Source organism: Oncorhynchus mykiss, chromosome 8 (assembly GCF_013265735.2).
Source record: "Oncorhynchus mykiss isolate Arlee chromosome 8, USDA_OmykA_1.1, whole genome shotgun sequence".
Lineage (NCBI taxonomy): Eukaryota > Metazoa > Chordata > Actinopteri > Salmoniformes > Salmonidae > Oncorhynchus > Oncorhynchus mykiss.
This window is the reverse complement of record NC_048572.1, coordinates 47,798,952-47,817,903: the sequence shown is the minus strand read 5'-3', so window position 1 is coordinate 47,817,903 and position 18,952 is coordinate 47,798,952. Positions and strand designations below refer to the sequence as shown.

The 18,952-nt window shown below is 41.5% G+C and overlaps 1 protein-coding gene across 1 annotated transcript in view; it reads left to right on the top strand.

Moving 5' to 3' along the window:
* The window catches only part of LOC110529987 (cadherin-7-like), a 167,387-nt gene that overhangs the window by 76,273 nt on the left and 72,162 nt on the right, over positions 1–18,952 (top strand). The window contains exons 7-8 of the mRNA XM_021612703.2: positions 4,478–4,731; positions 5,073–5,209. Of these exons, the coding sequence (XP_021468378.2) occupies positions 4,478–4,731; positions 5,073–5,209 (391 nt within the window). The remainder of the gene's footprint in view (positions 1–4,477; positions 4,732–5,072; positions 5,210–18,952) is intronic.

Sequence of the window (18,952 nt, the reverse complement as noted above, 5' to 3'; positions counted from 1 at the left end):
TTTGCACATCTAGCCACTGGGATTCTTGCCCATTCTTCAAGACAAAACTGCTCCAGCTCCTTCAAGTTGGATGGGTTTCCGCTGGTTTACAGCAACCTTTAAGTCATAACACAGATTCTCAATTGGATTGAGTTCTGGGCTTTGACCTAGCCATTCCAAGACATTTAAATGTTTCCCCTTAAACCACTCGAGTGTTGCTTTAGAAGTATGCTTAGGGTCATTGTCCTGCTGGAAGGTGAACCTCCGTCCCAGTCTCAAATCTCTGGAGGACTGAAACTGGTTTCCCTCAAGAATTTCCCTGTATTTAGCGCCATCCACAATTCCTTCAATTCTGACAAGTTTCCCAGTCCCTGCCGATGAAAAACATCCACACAGCCTGATTCTGCCACCACCATGCACCACTGTGGGGATGGTATTTTCGGGGTGATGAGAGGTGTTGGGTTTGCGCCAGACATAACGTTTTCTTTGATGGCCAAAAAGCTCAATTTTAGTCTCATCTGACCAGAGTACCTTCTTCCATATGTTTGGGGAGTCTCCCTCATGCCTTTAGGCAAACACAAAACGTGTTTGCTTATTTGTTTCTTTAAGCAATGGCTTTTTTTTCTGGCCACTCTTCCATAAAGCCCAACTCTGTGGAGTGTACGGCTTAAAGTTTTCCTATGGACAGATACTCCAATCTCCGCTGTGAATCTTTGCAGCTCCTTCAGGGTTATCTTTGGTCTCTTTTTTGCCTCTCTGATTAATGCCCTCCTTGCCTGGTCCATGAGTTTTGGTGGGCGGCCCTCTCTTGGCAGGCTTGTTTTGGTGCCATGTTCTTTCCATTTTTTAATAATGGATTTAATGGTGCTCCGTTGGATGTTCAAAGTTTTGGATATTTTTTTATAACCCAACCCTGATCTGTACTTCTCCACAACTTTGTCCCTGACCTGTTTGGAGAGGTCCTTGGTCTTCATGGTGCCCCTTGCTTAGTGGAGTTGTAGAATCTGGGGCCTTTCAGAACAGGTGTATGTATATATACTGAGATCATGTGACAGATCACGTGAGACTTAGATGGACACTTAGGTGCACACAGGTGGACTTTTTTAAACTAATTATGTGACTTCTGAAGGTAATTGGTTGCACCAGATGTTATTTAGGGGCTTCACAGCAAAGAGGGGAATGCATATGCACACACCACTTTTCAGTTTTACACTTTTTTAAATGTTTTTGAAACAAGTTCTTTTTTTCATTTCACTTCACCATTTAGGACTATTTTGTGTATGAGCATTTATATGAAATCCAAATAAAAATCCATTTAAATTACAGGTTGTAATGCAGCAAAATAGGAAAAATGCCAATGGGGATGAATGATTTTGCACGGCACTGTATTCCTTCCATCCATCCTACATATTGTGTAGTAATTGTGTAGTAATCATACTACATACTATTTAGAATTTATTTTTTTATTTCACCTTTATTTAACCAGGTAGGCAATTGCGACCTGGCCAAGATAAAGCAAAGCAGTTCAACACGAACAACAACACAGAGTTACACATGGAGTAAAACAAACATACAGTCAATAATACAGTAGAAAAATGAGTCTATATGCAATGTGAGCAAATGAGGTGAGATAAGGGAGGTAAAGGCTAAAAAAGGCCATGGTGGCGAAGTAAATACAATATAGCAAGTAAAAAAAATAAACACTGGAATGATAGATTTGCAGTGGAAGAATGTGCAAAGTAGAAATATAAATAATGGGGGTGCAAAACAGCTGGTGCTTAAAGCTAGTGAGGGGGATAAGTGTTTCCAGTTTCAGAGATTTTTGTAGTTCGTTCCAGTCATTGGCAGCAGAGAACTGGAAGGCGAGGCAACCAAAGTAAGAATTGGTTTTGGGGGTGACCAGAGAGATATACAGTGCCTTGCGAAAGTATTCGGCCCCTTTGAACTTTGCGACCTTTTGCCACATTTCAGGCTTCAAACATAAAGATATAAAACTGTATATTTTGTGAAGAATCAACAACAAGTGGGACACAATCATGAAGTGGAACGAAATTTATTGGATATTTCAAACTTTTTTAACAAATCAAAAACTGAAAAATTGGGCGTGCAAAACTATTCAGCCCCTTTACTTTCAGTGCAGCAAACTCTCTCCAGAAGATCAGTGAGGATCTCTGAATGATCCAATGTAGACCTAAATGACTAATGATGATAAATACAATCCACCTGTGTGTAATCAAGTCTCCGTATAAATGCACCTGCACTGTGATAGTCTCAGAGGTCCGTTAAAAGCGCAGAGAGCATCATGAAGAACATGGAACACACCAGGCAGGTCCGAGATACTGTTGTGAAGAAGTTTAAAGCCCGGATTTGGATACAAAAAGATTTCCCAAGCTTTAAACATCCCAAGGAGCACTGTGCAAGCGATAATATTGAAATGGAAGGAGTATCAGACCACTGCAAATCTACCAAGACCTGGCCGTCCCTCTAAACTTTCAGCTCATACAAGGAGAAGACTGATCAGAGATGCAGCCAAGAGGCCCATGATCACTCTGGATGAACTGCTGAGATCTACAGCTGAGGTGGGAGACTCTGTCCATAGGACAACAAGGCCGAATACTTTCGCAAGGCACTGTACCTGCTGGAGCGCATGCTACAGGTGGGTGCTGCTATGGTGACCAGCGAGCTGAGATAAAGGGGAACTTTACCAAGCAGGATCTTGTAGATTACCTGGAGCCAGTGGGTTTGGCGACGAGTTTGAAGCAAGGGCCAGCCATCGAGAGCGTACAGGTCGCAGTGGTGGGTAGTATATGGGCCTTTGCTGACATAATGGATGGCACTGTGATAGACTGCATCCAATTTATTGAGTAGGGTATTGGAGGCTATTTTGTAAATGACGTCGCGGATCGGTAGGATGGTCAGTTTTACAAGGGTATGTTTGGCAGCATGAGTGAAGGAGGCTTTGTTGGGAAATAGGAAGCCAATTCTAGATTTAACTTTGGATTGGAGATGTTTAATGTGAGTCTGGAAGGAGAGTTTACAGTCGTCCACATATTCTAAGACAGAACCATCCAGAGAAGTGATGTTGGACGGGCGGGCAGGTGCAGGCAGCGATCGGTTGAGGAGCATGCATTTAGTTTTACTTGTATTTAAGAGCAATTGGAGGCCACGGAAGGAGAGTTGTATGGCATTGAAGCTCGTCTGGAGGGTTGTTAACACAGTGTCCAAAGAAGGGCCAGAAGTATACATAATGGTGTTGTCTGCGTAGAGGTGGATCAGAGACTCACCAGCAGCAAGAGCGACATCATTGATGAAAACAGAGAAGAGAGTCGGTCCAAGAATTGAACCCTGTGGCACCCCCATAGAGACTGGCAGAGGCCCGGACAACAGGCCCTCCAATTTGACACACTGAACTCTATCAGAGAAATAGTTGGTGAACCAGGCGAGGCAATCATTTGAGAAACCAAGGCTATCGCGGATGAGGATGTGGTGATTGACAGAGTCGAAAGCCTTGGCCAGGTCAATGAATACGGCTGTGAGGTATTGTTTCTTATCGATGATGGTTAAGATATCGTTTAGGACCTTGAGCGTGGCTGATGTGCACCCATGACCAGCTCTGAAACCAGATTGCATAGCGGAGAAGGTATGGTGGGATTCGAAGTGGTCGGTAATCTGTTTGTTGACTTGACTTTCGAAGATCTTAGAAAGGCAGGGTAGGATAGATATAGGTCTGTAGCGGTTTGGGTCAAGAGTGTCCCCCCCTTTGAAGAGGGGGATGACCGCAGCTGCTTTCCAATCTTTGGAAATCTCAGACGACATGAAAGAGGTTGAACAGGCTAGTAATAGGGGTTGCAGATCATTTTAGAAAGAAAGGCTCCAGATTGTCTAGCCCGGCTGAATTGTAGGGGTCCAGATTTTTCAGCTCTTTCAGAACATCAGCTGACTGGATTCGGGAGAAAGAGAAATGGGGAAGGCTTGGGAGAGTTGCTGTGGGGGGTGCAGTGCTATTGACCGGGGTAGGAGTAGCCAGGTGGAAAGCATGGCCAGCCGTAGAAAAATGCTTATTGAAATTCTCAATTATAGTGGATTTAGAATATACTATTTAATAAAAACGTATGCAGTAAGAAACAAATGTCAACATCATCCATACAAATATTATTTCATCTAATGCACAATTGTGTTGTTTCCAGCTATATTTTCATTTTGGTACAGCACATCCCTTTATGTGATTATCAGCAGTTGTCAAACACATACGGTCCCAAAAGATGATTCTCTTCCTCAATAGCATGCAGCGAATTCATACTAGATGAAAAGCCAAAAGAATTGTCGAAATTGTCAAAATTTTACATACAATATTTTACTAACTATATTTTCACATTCCCAACTAGGCTACTATTTAGAACTCAAGTACTGGTATTCAGACATGCCCAAAGTCTGACCCTCCCTCCTCCTTTCCCTACTTCCTTCAATAAATATCTCTCTCTCCCTTTCAAATCGGTAGGGCCTGGACTTTGAGACCAAGTCGAGCTACACCCTACGTGTCGAGGTGTCCAATAGAAACATCGACCTGCGATTCCTCTCCCTTGGCCCATTTAGCGACACAGCTACAGTGCGCCTCATCGTGGAGAACGTGGACGAGCCGCCTGTCTTCTCCTTGCCGCTCAGCAAGATGTTAATATCGGAGGCAGCAAAGGTGGGCACCACCATCGGGACGGTGTCCGCACATGACCCCGATTCCACCAACAGTCCCATCAGGTAAGGGTGTGGCAAGGATTCATCATAGCAAGTTCTAAATCGCAATGCTCTGTTACTGTTTGAACTTTTTTGATCAGTTCTATTTTGTGTTTCTACGACAAATACATTTGCTGGTTGTTCAACAGCTTGTTATGTACATGGTATGCATCAGTTGTAGCCTTCATCATTCGATGTATGATTGCTCCTTATTATAGCCTGCATAAATGTACAGTATGCATCCCTGATTAATGCATTGCCCACAGATGGTCCATAGAATGCGTTTATACGGCGGGTGTTGTTGAATCTGGCCCTTGATAGGAAGCCTCTTCAATAGGCTCTCTCTCCTGTCTACCTAACTCCAGGTACTCAATAGACCGCAACACCGACTTGGAGCGCTTCTTCAACATTGACGCCACCACCGGTGTCATCAGCACTGCCAAGCCGCTGGACAGAGAAGTCAACGCCATACATAACATCACCATCTTCGCCATGGAGAGCTGTAAGTGTTCTTACTCTGCTCTGTCTGCACAGTTGCTACATTATATCTGGGTTCTTGTCAATCACTGTTTACACCTTAAGGATACACAACGGAGTTGCTAATTGTGTACATCAAATGTTTGCTTTCTATACAATGAGGTGATTTCTGGACAATATGTCTATTTAAGAGACCCCTAAAGAGCACCCCTAGAGGCAAATGTTATGTAGTGCCTCTTCAACAGTGACATCACATACAATTTAAGACTATTTCACATGGACAAATCCCAAATTATCTTTAAAATTAAGTAAATCCTGTATCCTAAAAGATATACTTAAGCTTCCTGTACTATTTCCCAATGAATATCATTAGTAGAAGGCTCACTACTGAGATGTTGCCAAATTCTCCCGGAAGTCTGAAAATTAGTAGGGAGAACGTGCACAGACCCTTCATCTCCTTGACTTGTAAAGGAGAGTTTGAGCAGATGCTCTGCTGCTACAGAGGTTGACTGCAGTTGATCGCTGGCTCTAGAACTTGTGGTGTTTGATCGAGCCTCACCTTGATTCAGAACGATGGCCGAAGCTGATCCACACACACACACTTTCCTCCCAATGCCCGGGCTCTCCCGCTGCAGACTTTGTCTGTGACCTTCACCAAAATAAGTGCACCTGTTCCCCAATCATTCCATCTGACTCAGTACTACTGAGGCTGGAGTTAAATTAAACCTGCACCGTGGCAAACTCCCATTGGGGTTGGAGGAGTGTAACATTGCTCCTTAATCATTTTACTTTCAACATATTTAAGTAGATTTCTAACTACTCTAACATAACGAATCCCGAGGTGACAAAGTAAAAATATGTCTTTCTGCCCCTGAGCAGTTATCCCAAGGGTTCTCCTATGGGGACAGCTGATGAACCCCTTTGGAACCCTTTTTTCTACGAGTGCACAACACTACCTACTCTAACATTGCTCCTTAGTCAATGACATTTCACTTTCAACATATCAGTAGAGTTTAGTAGGGTACTCTAATGTCCCTCCTTGTAAATTTAATTGAACTTTTAACATATTTTATTAGAATAGAGTACTACTTTAACCACTCCCCAGTCAATTTCATTTGACTTTCAAAACATTTTAAGCAGTGCGATTAATTAGACAATGAGTGAATATTGAATAAAACTCAAATCGAAGTAGATATAACGGGCATTTTTGCAGGGACAGTATATGAATTCTTTCTTTTTTTAAATTTTACCTTTATTTAACCAGGTAGGCCAGTTGATAAAACGTTCTCATTTACAACTGCGACCTGGCAGTAGCAGATAAACATAAAGCAAAGTAGTGCAACACAAACAACAACACAGAGTTACACATGGAACAAACGTACAGTCAATGACACAATAGAAAAAGTCTATGTACAGTGTGTGCAAATGGCGCAAGGAGGTAAGGCAATAAATAGGACATAGTAGCGAAGAAATTAACACTGGAGTTATAGATGTGCAGATGATGATGTGCAAGTAGAAATACTTGTGCGCAAAAGAGCAAAAAAGTTTTAAACAATATGGGGATGAGATAGGTAGATTCGATGGGCTATTTACAGATGGGCTGTGTACAGCTGCAGCGATCGGTAAGCTGGTCAGATAGCTGATGCTTAAAGTTAGAGGGAGATATAAGTCTCCAACTTCAGCGATTTTTGCAATTCATTCCAGTCATTGGCAGCAGAGAGCTGTAAGGAAAGGTGGCCAAAGGGGGTGGTGGCTTTGGGGATGACCAGTGAGATATACAGTCGAAGTCGGAAGTTTACATACACCTTAGCCAAATACATTTAAACTCAGTTTTTCACAATTCCTGACATTTAATCTTTGTAAAAATTTCCTATCTTAGGTCAGTTAGGATCACCACTTTATTTTAAGAATGTGAAATGTCAGAATAATAGTAGAGAGAATGATTTATTTCAGCTTTTATTTCTTTCATCACATTCCCAGTGGGTCAGAAGTTTACATACACTCAATTAGTATTGGGTAGCATTACCTTTAAATTGTTTGACTTGGATAAAACGTTTTGGGTAGCGTTCCACTAGCCTTCCACAATAAGTTGGGTGAATTTTGGCCCATTCCTCCTGACAGAGCTGGTGTAACTGAGACAGGTTTGTAGTTTTCCTTACTCGCACTCGCTTTTCAGTTCTGCCCACACATTTTCTATGGGATGGAGGTCAAGGCTTTGTGATGGCCACTCCAATACCTTGACTTTGTTGTCCTTAAGCCATTTTGCCAAAACTTTGTAAGTATGCTTGGGGTCATTGTCCATTTGGAAGACCCATTTGTGACCAAGCTTTAACTCAAGACTGATGTCTTGAGATGTTGCTTCAATATATCCACATAATTTTCTATCCTCGTGATGCCATCCATTTTGTGAAGTGCACCAGTCCCTCCTGCAGCAAAGCACACCCGCAACATGATGCTGCCACCCACGTGCTTCACGGTTGGGATGGTGTTCTTCGGCTTGCAAGCGTCCCCCTTTTTCCTCCAAACATAACGATGGTCATTATGGCCAAACAGTTCTATTTTTGTTTCATCAGACCAGAGAACATTTCTCCAAAAAGTACGAACTTTGTCTCCATGTGCAGTTGCAAACCGTGGTCTGACTTTTTTGTGGCGGTTTTGGAGCAGTGGCTTCTTCCTTGGTGAGTGGCCTTTCAGGTTATGTCAATATAGGACTCGTTTTACTGTGGATATAGATACTTTTTTACCTGTTTCCTCCAGCATCTTCACAAGGTCCTTTGCTGTTGTTCTGGGATTGATTTGCACTTTTCGCACCAAAGTACGTTAATCTCTAGGAGACAGAACGCTTCTCCTTCCTGAGCGGTTTGATGGCTGAGTGGTCCCATGGTGTTTATACTTGCTATATTGTTTGTACAAATGAACGTGGTACCATCAGGCGTTTGGAAATTGCTCCCAAGGATGAACCAGACTCGTGGAGGTCTACAATTTTGAAATGTGGAGGCAATTATTTTTATTAAGACTAACTCATATGCATTCTCCTGTTCTATTGTTTTCTTTTCAACTTTCTTTCATTGTCTAGAAGCCAAAGGAATTATCCTAATCATATTTGTGACCCTTGAAAGTTGTTGCATCTTTAAATCCCTCTTTCTAATGGATATTAGCATTTCTGTCCATGAAACCGCTTGCATCTGCTGTGCGCATTATAGAATAGAGTTTTGAAATGGAACATTCCTGTGTAGGCTTACTGTCGTGTGTACATTGATGTGCCTAAAATGTGAAGAAATAATAGTTTATCAACTATTTAAGATAAACATTCTGATCTGTTCCATTAGCCCTAAATGATAGGCATACACCTCCAGTACATTACTTTGATAAGTATTAGTGGGGATTAAGAAGTGAGTATACACAATACCCTGTCACGCCCTGACCTTAGAGATCCTTTTATGTCTCTATTTTGGTTTGGTCAGGGCGTGAGTTGGGGTGGGCATTCTATGTTGTGGGTTCTATGTTTTCTATTTTGTGTTTTGTGTCTTTCTGCACCAGCCAGGACTGTTTCGGTTTTCGTTCATTCTCTTTGTTATTTTTGTTAATCAGTGTTCAGTTCAAATAATAAAGATGAACACGTACCACGCTGCACCTTGGTCCTCCATTCATTCCAACAGCCATTACAGAACTACCCAACACCAAAGGACCAAGCAGTGTGGTGAAAGGGACTCCTGGACAGGTGAGCAGTTCTATTTGGACTATGAGACAACCTGGGAGGAGGTGGAAAGGTGGTCGGTCGACTCAGGGAGAGTGCCGGAGCCCGCCTGGGATTCTCTGGAACAGTGCGAGAAGGGATACCGGAGAATGGAGTTGGCAACACGAGCACGGCTGGCAAGGAAGCCCGAGAGGCATATACCTGCATATACCCTCCACTACACCACTGCTATTGAGGAAGAGAATCGTCTTTTCACACCCACGTGTATTTGACAACAGCTAATAATCAGAATAGGGGATGTCCTGTACAAAAATGAACAAATCACCATTACACATTAGATGACGCTTTCTTAGTATGTTAATATTTGTTTCTTACTGCATACATTTTTACCAAACAGTGAATACTAAATAGTAGGAAGTTTGATAAGTACACAGTATGCAGTTTTAGTAAGTAGGAAAGACAGCCATAGACAAATATGCATATTGATTTGAATTATGTTGAGTAAAGAGATTGTGAGTTTTGCTCCAGTATCAAAGTAGCCTTTGGGAACAGTCTTCGGATGCCACCTTACATAGTGCTCTATTTTCAGCTGGCGCTATGGAGGCGCAAGTGTCAAATGCATATTAGTTTGCAATTTTGTCATGTTAAAACTGCCGCATTGGGATTTTCCAGCCCTAACACCATTTTTCAAGTTTCAAGTTCAGTTTTAATTTTGCGTCACAAGTACAGTGAAATGCCTTTATTGCAAGCTCTAAACACAAGAGTGCAGTAATCAATAACAATAACAATACTAAAAATAACTTAAGGTAGAAATATCAAGAGAATCAAGAGAAAGTAAGTAAGCATACTGTATACAGGGTCAGTCAGTTCCCTTACCATTTTTACAATGTGCCAGGATACTGGAGTGATAGAGATAGATATGTATAGGGGTAAGGTAACTAGGCATCAGGATGATATATAATAAACAGAGTAGCAGCAGCATATATGATGATTGTATGTGAGTGGGCGTGTGTGTGTGTGTGTAGAGTCAGTATAAATGTATGTGCATATTATGTGTGTGTGAGCAAAATATGAAGTGTGTTTGTGTGTGTGTTGGAGGGTCAGTGAGTGTGCATAGAGAGAGTGTATGAACTCAATTAGTCCATATAGCCATTTTGTTAGCTATTTAGCAGTTTTATGACTTGGGGATAGAAGCTGTTCAGGAGCCTGCTTGACAGTTTTGATGCACCGGTACTACTTGACATGAAGATGCAGAGAGAACAGTCAATGGCTTGGGTGGCTGGAGTCTTTAACGATTTTCTGGGCCTTCCTTTCACACCGCCTGATATAGAGGTCCTGGATGGCAGGGAGTTTGGACCCAGTGATGTACTGGGCTGTCTGCACCACCCTCTTTTAGCGCCATGTCATACCAAGCCGTGTTACATCCGGTCAAGAAGCTGTCAATGGTACAGCTTTAGAACCTTTTGATGGTTTGAGGGCCCTCAACGCTAAACCTTTTCAACCTCCTGAAGGGGAAGAGGCACTGTCACACCTTCTTCATTCTTCCTGTGTGGACTACCGTAACACCTTAGTGATTTGGACACTGAGGAACATGAAGCGCTCGACTCGTTCTACTGCAGCCCTGTTGATGTGTCAGGGACACAGCTGATGTGAATAGTAGTACTTCTCTTCTTTCTCATCCAGGAGATAGGTCACATCACAGAGCTCATCTTTCCTGAAAAAAGAAATAAATACAGTTGTGTAAATGTCTTGTAGTTATGTCTAGATAGAAAAATATGAAAAAAAGCACTAGGTAGTCTACATACACAATAAACCGGGTCCCTTTGGGACCACAATTGCTTTGCAGCATGTTCAGGATTTGCTAGTCAGTATACCATTTGAATAAACTAGATATCCTAAATAGTGGTGTGTTTGCATTGGCTGGAAAATATAGGCTAAACAGCACTAGCTCAGCCAGCCAGGAGGGAGATTGACTGATCAATTGTTTCATCCAGGAAAGAGGTTTCATCCGAGCAGGGGTTCAACATCCTTCCTGAAGTAAAATCTAAAAAAGGAATTATTCAAAAAGCAACAAATAAAATCCATAAATCCAGCACAGGTCTACACAATATAAAATACGCATCAAAGTGGTTATGCTATTGAACACTTCAACATGCAAAAATGAACATGTTCATTAGTGATTTATTTTGTTGTTTATATCACTTATGAAAGTGGACAGGGAATGTAGTTGATAGAAGATTCCCCAACTTGTGCTAAATAGAAAAACAAGATACTCAATCTTTGACTCAAGATTACTTGACCGAAGGAAATGTCATAAACAGAGCTGACAGGATTCCATATTCCTCATGTCAGATGCATAGTGTTATAGAATATATTTCAATCTGAACGTTTTGTTCACATTATGATGTGGCTTATGTTCCTTCCCTTTCTTAAGGCTAAGCTTCTATTTACACCAGCTACAATGGCGTTCTATGAAACCTGAATGTACTTTGTAACTAACATTTATAGCAATAACTACACATTGTAGCTACAACAGTAACACCAACAATCAATACCCATATCCAATGTTGCTACTTACAAGTGTCTGTCCAGCAGAATAAGGCCATCCCTTGCTTGCTCGAATGTGTCTTCCACCAAAACAAGCCTACGTGCTGAACAGCAACTTTCGGGGGTCAACTCATTTTGGTGGGGGATGGGCAATGCTGGTCATGTTCACTACCGGTCAAAAGTTATAGAACTCATTCAAGGGTTTTTCTTTATTCATACTATTTTCTAGATTGTAAAATAATAGTGAAGGCATCAAAACTCTGAAATAACACATAGGGAATCATGTTGTAACCAAATAAGTGTTAAACAAATCAAAATAGGTTTTATATTTGAGAGTCTTCAAATAACCACCTTTGACTTGATGACAGCTTTGCACACTCTTGGCATTCTCTCAACTAGCTTCACCTGGAATGCTTTTCCAACTGTCTTGAACTTTTTGTTATGTTTGGTGACCAACCAATACAATAGATTACTGAGTATCACTCTCCATATTGTGGAGTACCTACAATGCTACTCAGATTTCCCCTATATAACAGCAATTAAACTCTAACTGTTTTAAAGTCACCATTGGCAGCATCGTGAAATCCCTGAGCGATTTCCTTCCTATCTGTCTGTATTATACGCCCACAGGGATCATTTATGGTGCCTGTAACTGCATTTAGACATAGCCTATTTAAAACAAGTTGTTGCATTTATATAAGAATTTGGTTAGAATTATACACTGTAATTTTAGGTCTTATCAATAGCCTAGTGAATTGAATCTTGTTTATTGACTGTTTGGCATGTCCATGTCCAGATTGCAATTTAAAGTAGGCCTAGCCCCTAAATCAGTGTGAATGCTGTAGCCTATGTTTAACAATGTATTTCCATGTTAAAACAATGCAATTAGAACAATGTGGACTGCAAATATATTCAACATATTTAGAAAATATGGGGCAAGCTATTTAACAAACTAGGCAATAACGTATTCAACATTCTAATTGGAGTTGATGACAATGCAATACATAAAAGACTGTAAATACACGATGTGAAGCAGCCATATATTTAGCCATGGAGCACATTCTGATTGGGCACTGAGGGGCCGAGCCTAGACACTCCCACAACTTGTTTATTCATAAAAACCGAGCTCTTTCGCGCCACCTCCTGCTTCTACGCCCATAATTCCAGTTGTGAAAATAGCAAAAATATTTTAGACAATCCCCAAAAACATACCCCTACACTCTTAGAAGAAAGGGTTCCAAAAGGGTTCTTCGGCTGTACCCATAGGATAACCCTTTTTGGTTCCATGTAGAACCCTCTGTAGAAAAGGTTCTACATGGAACCCAAAAGAGTTCTAGCTGTAACCAAAAATGGTTCTTCAAAGGATTCTCCTATGGGGACAGCTAAAGTATCCTTTAAGGTCGTAGATAGCGCCTTTTTTCCAAGAGTGTAATGCCAGCGCTAATATTAATCATTGCGTTAGGTTTGTTGAAATAGAGACTTTAAAGTCAATAGATCATGGTCAGAGGCATCGCAGGTCCCTTAAATGTGTCTTGGCAAGGAAGATTGAGGTGTCTTCTCCTATGTTTCTCTGGGTGGGAGACATGGCTGATCCCTGAAGAAGCCTTGTGTCCATTGTGTTAGCCAGAGTTAGCAATTATTACTTTGGATATCCTCATGATTTGGATATTTGATGAGTTGTTTGTCTCACTTTGGACTTTATTAGGAAGTTAGAGATACGTTGTACCAAAGCAGGCCAATTTGCAAGAACAGAAGTTTGATCCAAAGGCTAACACTCAGTTTTTGTCTCTCTATACCTCGTTCCAGTCTATACCCTCAAGACATTGAATAGAGTGGGGAGCTGTATCTCTATGACAACATACTTTATTGCCATTGTCAGAGTTGGTAGAGCTCAGCTAAAATATCACCTCTCTTTATTTATTCCCTTTGGGCAGCATCATAAACCAACTGGGTTACTGTACCTGGAGAGTGAGGCAAGATTCCTGGATCTGCTTCTCACCTGTGGCTGGCTGCCTTACTGAGAAGTGTGTGTATGTATGGTGTGTGTGTGTGTGATTTACAGTAATTAAGTGCTCTCTCTCTCCCTCTCTTGCACTCTCTCCCGCTTCACCTCTGTAAATTAACAGCAGATGTGTATGAGTCACTGACAGATGCACATAATCTATTTCCGAGTCGAGCTGCAATCAGCACTGTGGAGACATGTAGCTAATGCTACAGTAGTGAAAGGTGTTCATTTCGCAAATGTGTTATTCATGGAGATGTTTTGATATCATTTGCATGAGGGAGATAAACATTGGATATTTGCACTGGAATTGTGCACTACAAACACATGTCCTGTATGCTTACAGGAAAACTCATTATGATATTGGCCACATTCCAGACCGACTGCAAGGCAGTCAAACTGCACATATTAATCATACAGGACGGGCAGCAGAGTAGCCGGGGCAGCAGGGTAGCCTAGTGGTTAGAGCGTTGGACTAGCAGTCAAAAGGTTGCAAGTTCATGCAAATGATATCAAAACATCTCCATGAATAACACAAATCTCCGAGCTGATAAGATACAAATCTGTCGTTCTGCCCCTGAACAGGCAGTTAACCCACTGTTCCTAGGCCGTCATTGAAAATAAGAATTTGTTCTTAAACTGACTTGCCTAGTTAAATAAAGGTACAAAAAAATCTATGATTTGGGCATCAGATTTTAAAATCATTGTAAAATCTGCTTCCAACTCACACCCTCTAACACGTAGATCCCCTGAACGCAGCTCACTTTCCAGCTCACACTCTCAAACACCTAAATCCCCTGAACGCAGCTCACTCCCCAAATCCCAATCACCTGTTCACACACCTGTATGTCATTATCACACAATACTTAGTTCAGTTCTTTGCACCCAGTCACTGTGAGGAATTGTTTGTTTTGTGACACACGGCTTTCAGAGCGCTGGGTTTCCCGTGAGTTACTCCTCCCGTGTACGATAGTTTTTGCATGCCTCACTAATGATGCCTTTTGCCTATTCCCTGCCTGTACTTTAGCCTATCGGATTTCTTGTTATCTACCTATTACCTGATCTCCTGGACTGCGTTACTAGCCTATTCCCTGCCTGTACCGTTGCCCTTTTGGACCCCCTGTGTATGACCTTCTGCATGCCCCTGGATCCAGCGACCTGCCTCCTCCTGTGGTCCTTTGCAATAAACACCTGCTGCGCCCTGCTCTTGAAACCAGCTCTCTGTCTCAACCTCGTGTTAATTACATTCATATTGATGCTTTTACTGTCATGTTAAACACTTTGAGAGGTTATGAGATTTAGGCGGCCTGGAACACAGCCAATGTGTCATCCACAAAATTATATAGATGGCAACTGTTACATCCTAATTTTCTGTTATTTGCTCAATTAAAGCAAGGCGTTTAGAGTCGTGTTCATTAGGACACGTTCACACCACAGCAAAACATTTTGCAGTGAAAAAGTACCTCTTGTTTCACTCTGTTTCGGAATGTTTTCTCCCATTTCGTACCTACTTGTTAGATTCTAAATATCAGAGTAAGAAATCGGTGAACATTGTAAAAGCTTAAACCAAGTTTATTCATCCCAAAGGATCGAACAGCTCAACAAACAAAGACATGGTTCAAATAGTGGTGGTATATATACCACAATTTGGGGTGGAGTCACCTCCTTCTCGCTAAACATTGCATCTTTGTTGCTAGGCTGGAAATTAAGTGATACAGGCAGGAAATTAAGTGATACGGGCAATAAACTGCTCCTTTTCCCTTAATGTGACCTGACCTGACTTCGACCCCCTTCATCACTAATCCACGGCTCTCTCCCCTTATCAGTGCTGCCACGTGATTGTTTCCCCTACACTCAGTACATTACAAACTTAATTGCACTGATCACATACATTCCTCCTACAGATACCCATTAACTTATGGTGTAGACCCTAGACTAGGGAACCCCTCATGTCTCTAGCATAGCTAATGATTAATAATATTAAAAGTTTAGAAATCCGAACCCATCAGTCCATCCTCTTTGAACATTTATCATACTGTTCAACATTACATAAACTTGGAAATGACTTAGAAATGGACAAACAATGACAAAAAAACATTAACAAAAAATACAACATAATTAACATTCACAGTGAGGTTTAAAAACTTAGAGACTTATGGCCTCTGTTCTAGAGGCACACCATGCACACACTTATTTCCAGTTCTCATAGAACACTGATAATAACGTGTCTGCTGGAGTTGTCGACTCCTCCCATTTACAGTGCCTTGCGAAAGTATTCGGCCCCCTTGAACTTTGCGTCCTTTTGCCACATTTCAGGCTTCAAACATAAAGATATAAAACTGTAATTTTTTTGTGAAGAATCAACAACAAGTGGGACACAATCATGAAGTGGAACGACATTTATTGGATATTTCAAACTTTTTTAACAAATCAAAAACTGAAAAATTGGGCGTGCAAAATTATTCAGCACCCTTAAGTTAATACTTTGTAGCGCCACCTTTTTCTGCGATTACAGCTGTAAGTCGCTTGGGGTATGTCTCTATCAGTTTTGCACATCGAGAGACTGACATTTTTCCCCATTCCTCCTTGCAAAACAGCTCGAGCTCAGTGAGGTTGGATGGAGAGCATTTGTGAACAGCAGTTTTCAGTTCTTTCCACAGATTCTCGATTGGATTCAGGTCTGGACTTTGACTTGGCCATTCTAACACCTGGATATGTTTATTTTTGAACCATTCCATTGTAGATTTTGCTTTATGTTTTGGATCATTGTCTTGTTGGAAGACAAATCTCCGTCCCAGTCTCAGGTCTTTTGCAGACTCCATCAGGTTTTCTTCCAGAATGGTCCTGTATTTGGCTCCATCCATCTTCCCATCAATTTTAACCATCTTCCCTGTCCCTGCTGAAGAAAAGCAGCCCCAAACTATGATGATGCCACCACCATGTTTGACAGTGGGCATGGTGTGTTCAGGGTGATGAGCTGTGTTGCTTTTACGCCAAACATAACGTTTTGTATTGTTGCCAAAAAGTTCAATTTTGGTTTCATCTGACCAGAGCACCTTCTTCCACATGTTTGGTGTGTCTCCCAGGTGGCTTGTGGCAAACTTGAAACAACATTTTTTATGGATATCTTTAAGAAATGGCTTTCTTCTTGCCACTCTTCCATAAAGGCCAGATTTGTGCAATATACGACTGATTGTTGTCCTATGGACAGAGTCTCCCACCTCAGCTGTAGATCTCTGCAGTTCATCCAGAGTGATCATGGAGTGATCATGGGCCTATTATCGCTTGCACAGTGCTCCTTGGGATGTTTAAAGCTTGGGAAATATTTTTGTATCCAAATCCGGCTTTAAACTTCTTTACAACAGTATCTCGGACCTGCCTGGTGTGTTCCTTGTTCTTCATGATGCTCTCTGCGCTTTTAACGGACCTCTGAGACAATCACAGTGCAGGTGCATTTATACGGAGACTTGATTACACACAGGTGGATTGTATGTATCATCATTAGTCATTTAGGTCAACATTGGATCATTCAGAGATCCTCACTGAACTTCTGGAGAGAGTTTGCTGCACTGAAAGTAAAGGGGCTGAATAATTTTGCACGCCCAATTTTTCAGTTTTTGATTTGTTAAAAAAGTTTGAAATATCCAATAAATGTCATTCCACTTCATGATTGTGTCCCACTTGTTGTTGATTCTTCACAAAAAAATACAGTTTTATATCTTTATGTTTGAAGCCTAAAATGTGGCAAAAGGTCGCAAAGTTCAAGGGGGCCGAATACTTTCGCAAGGCACTGTAAACTTTCTCCTTCTGGTTCCTAAGAGAGTGATAGCACAGACTTGAAAAGCAACGAGAAACACAACACATAACAGTATTAACAAGGTGGTAAGCTATGCATAATTGTATGTGCATGAAAACCCAAAGTTTGATAACATGACAACTCCCACTCTCTCTTCACCTGATTATCCCTTCAGGATACTTTTCTATTGAGTTTGGCAAAAATGAAAGCCCTAAAAAGCCTACTCTTGCTAGCAAAACATTTTGCGACATATAATGAAAGCAGACAAGTTCAAATAGTACCACCTCGTTTCACTCTGTTTCTGACAGTTTTCTCCCATTTCTTACATACTGAACACAATTATTACATCCCTGCCATTGAAAGACTGAACTGACCGACCTTGGATGGTAGCCAGACATTTGTTGATCGAGAACGGATTTGAACCCACAGCGTTAGCAACCTTGCAGTGAAACTCTCTGGCTAGATTAAATTCAAATCAAACTTTATTTGTCACACGCGCCGAATACAACAAGTATAGACTACCGTGAAATGCTTACTTACAAGCCCTTAACCCAAGAAGACTAAAATAAAAAGTAATAATAAAAAACACAATAACAATAACGAGGCTATGCAGGCTTGCCATGCAGTAGCAGAGAAAACAGTCTATAACTTAGGTGACTGGAGTCTCTGACAATTTTATGGGCTTTCCTCTGACACCGCCTATTGTATAGGTCCTGAATTGCAGGAAGCTTGGCCCCAGTGATGTACTGGGCCGTATGCACTACCCTCTGTAGCGCCTTCGGTCAGATGCCGAGCAGTTGCCATACCAGACGGTGATGCAACCGGTCAGGATGCTCTCGATGGTGCAACTGTAGAACCTTTTGAGGATTTGGGGACCCATGCCAAATCTTTTCAGTCTCCTGAGGGGGAAAATGTTTTGTTGTGCCCTCTTCATGACTGTCTTGGTATGTTTGGACCATGATTGTTCGTTGGTGATGTGGACACCAAGGAACTTGAAACTCTCGACACCGCTCCACTGCAGCCCCGTCGATGTTAATGGGGGCCTGTTCGGCCCGCCTTTTCCTGCAGTCCACAATCAGCTCCTTTCTCTTGCTCACATTGAGTAAGAGGTTGTTCTCCTGGCACCACACTGCCAGTTCTCTGACCTCCACCATGTTTGACAGAACTTCTGGAGAGAGTTTGCTGCACTGAAAGTAAAGGGGCTGAATAATTTTGCACGCCCAATTTTTCAGTTTTTGATTTGTTAAAAAAGTTTGAAATATCCAATAAATGTCGTTCCACTTCATGCTTGTGTCCCACTTGTTGTTGATTCTTCACAAAAAAATACAGTTTTATATGTTTATGTTTGAAGCCTGAAATGTGGCAAAAGGTCGCAAAGTTCAAGGGGGCCGAATACTTTCGCAAGGCACTGTACACTTCAACTATGACAGACAAAATGAGAAAAAAAATCCAGAAAATCACATTGTAGGATTTTTAAAGAATTTCTTTGCAAATTATGGTGGAAAATATATATTTGGTCACCTACAAACAAGCAAGATTTCTGGCTCTCACAGACCAGTAACTTCTTCTTTAAGAGGCTCGTCTGTCCTCCACTCGTTACCTGTATTAATGGCACCTGTTTGAACTTGTTATCAGTATAAAAGACACCTGTCCACAACCTCAAACAGTCACACTCCAAACTCCACTATGGCCAAGACCAAAGAGCTGTCAAAGGACACCAGAAACA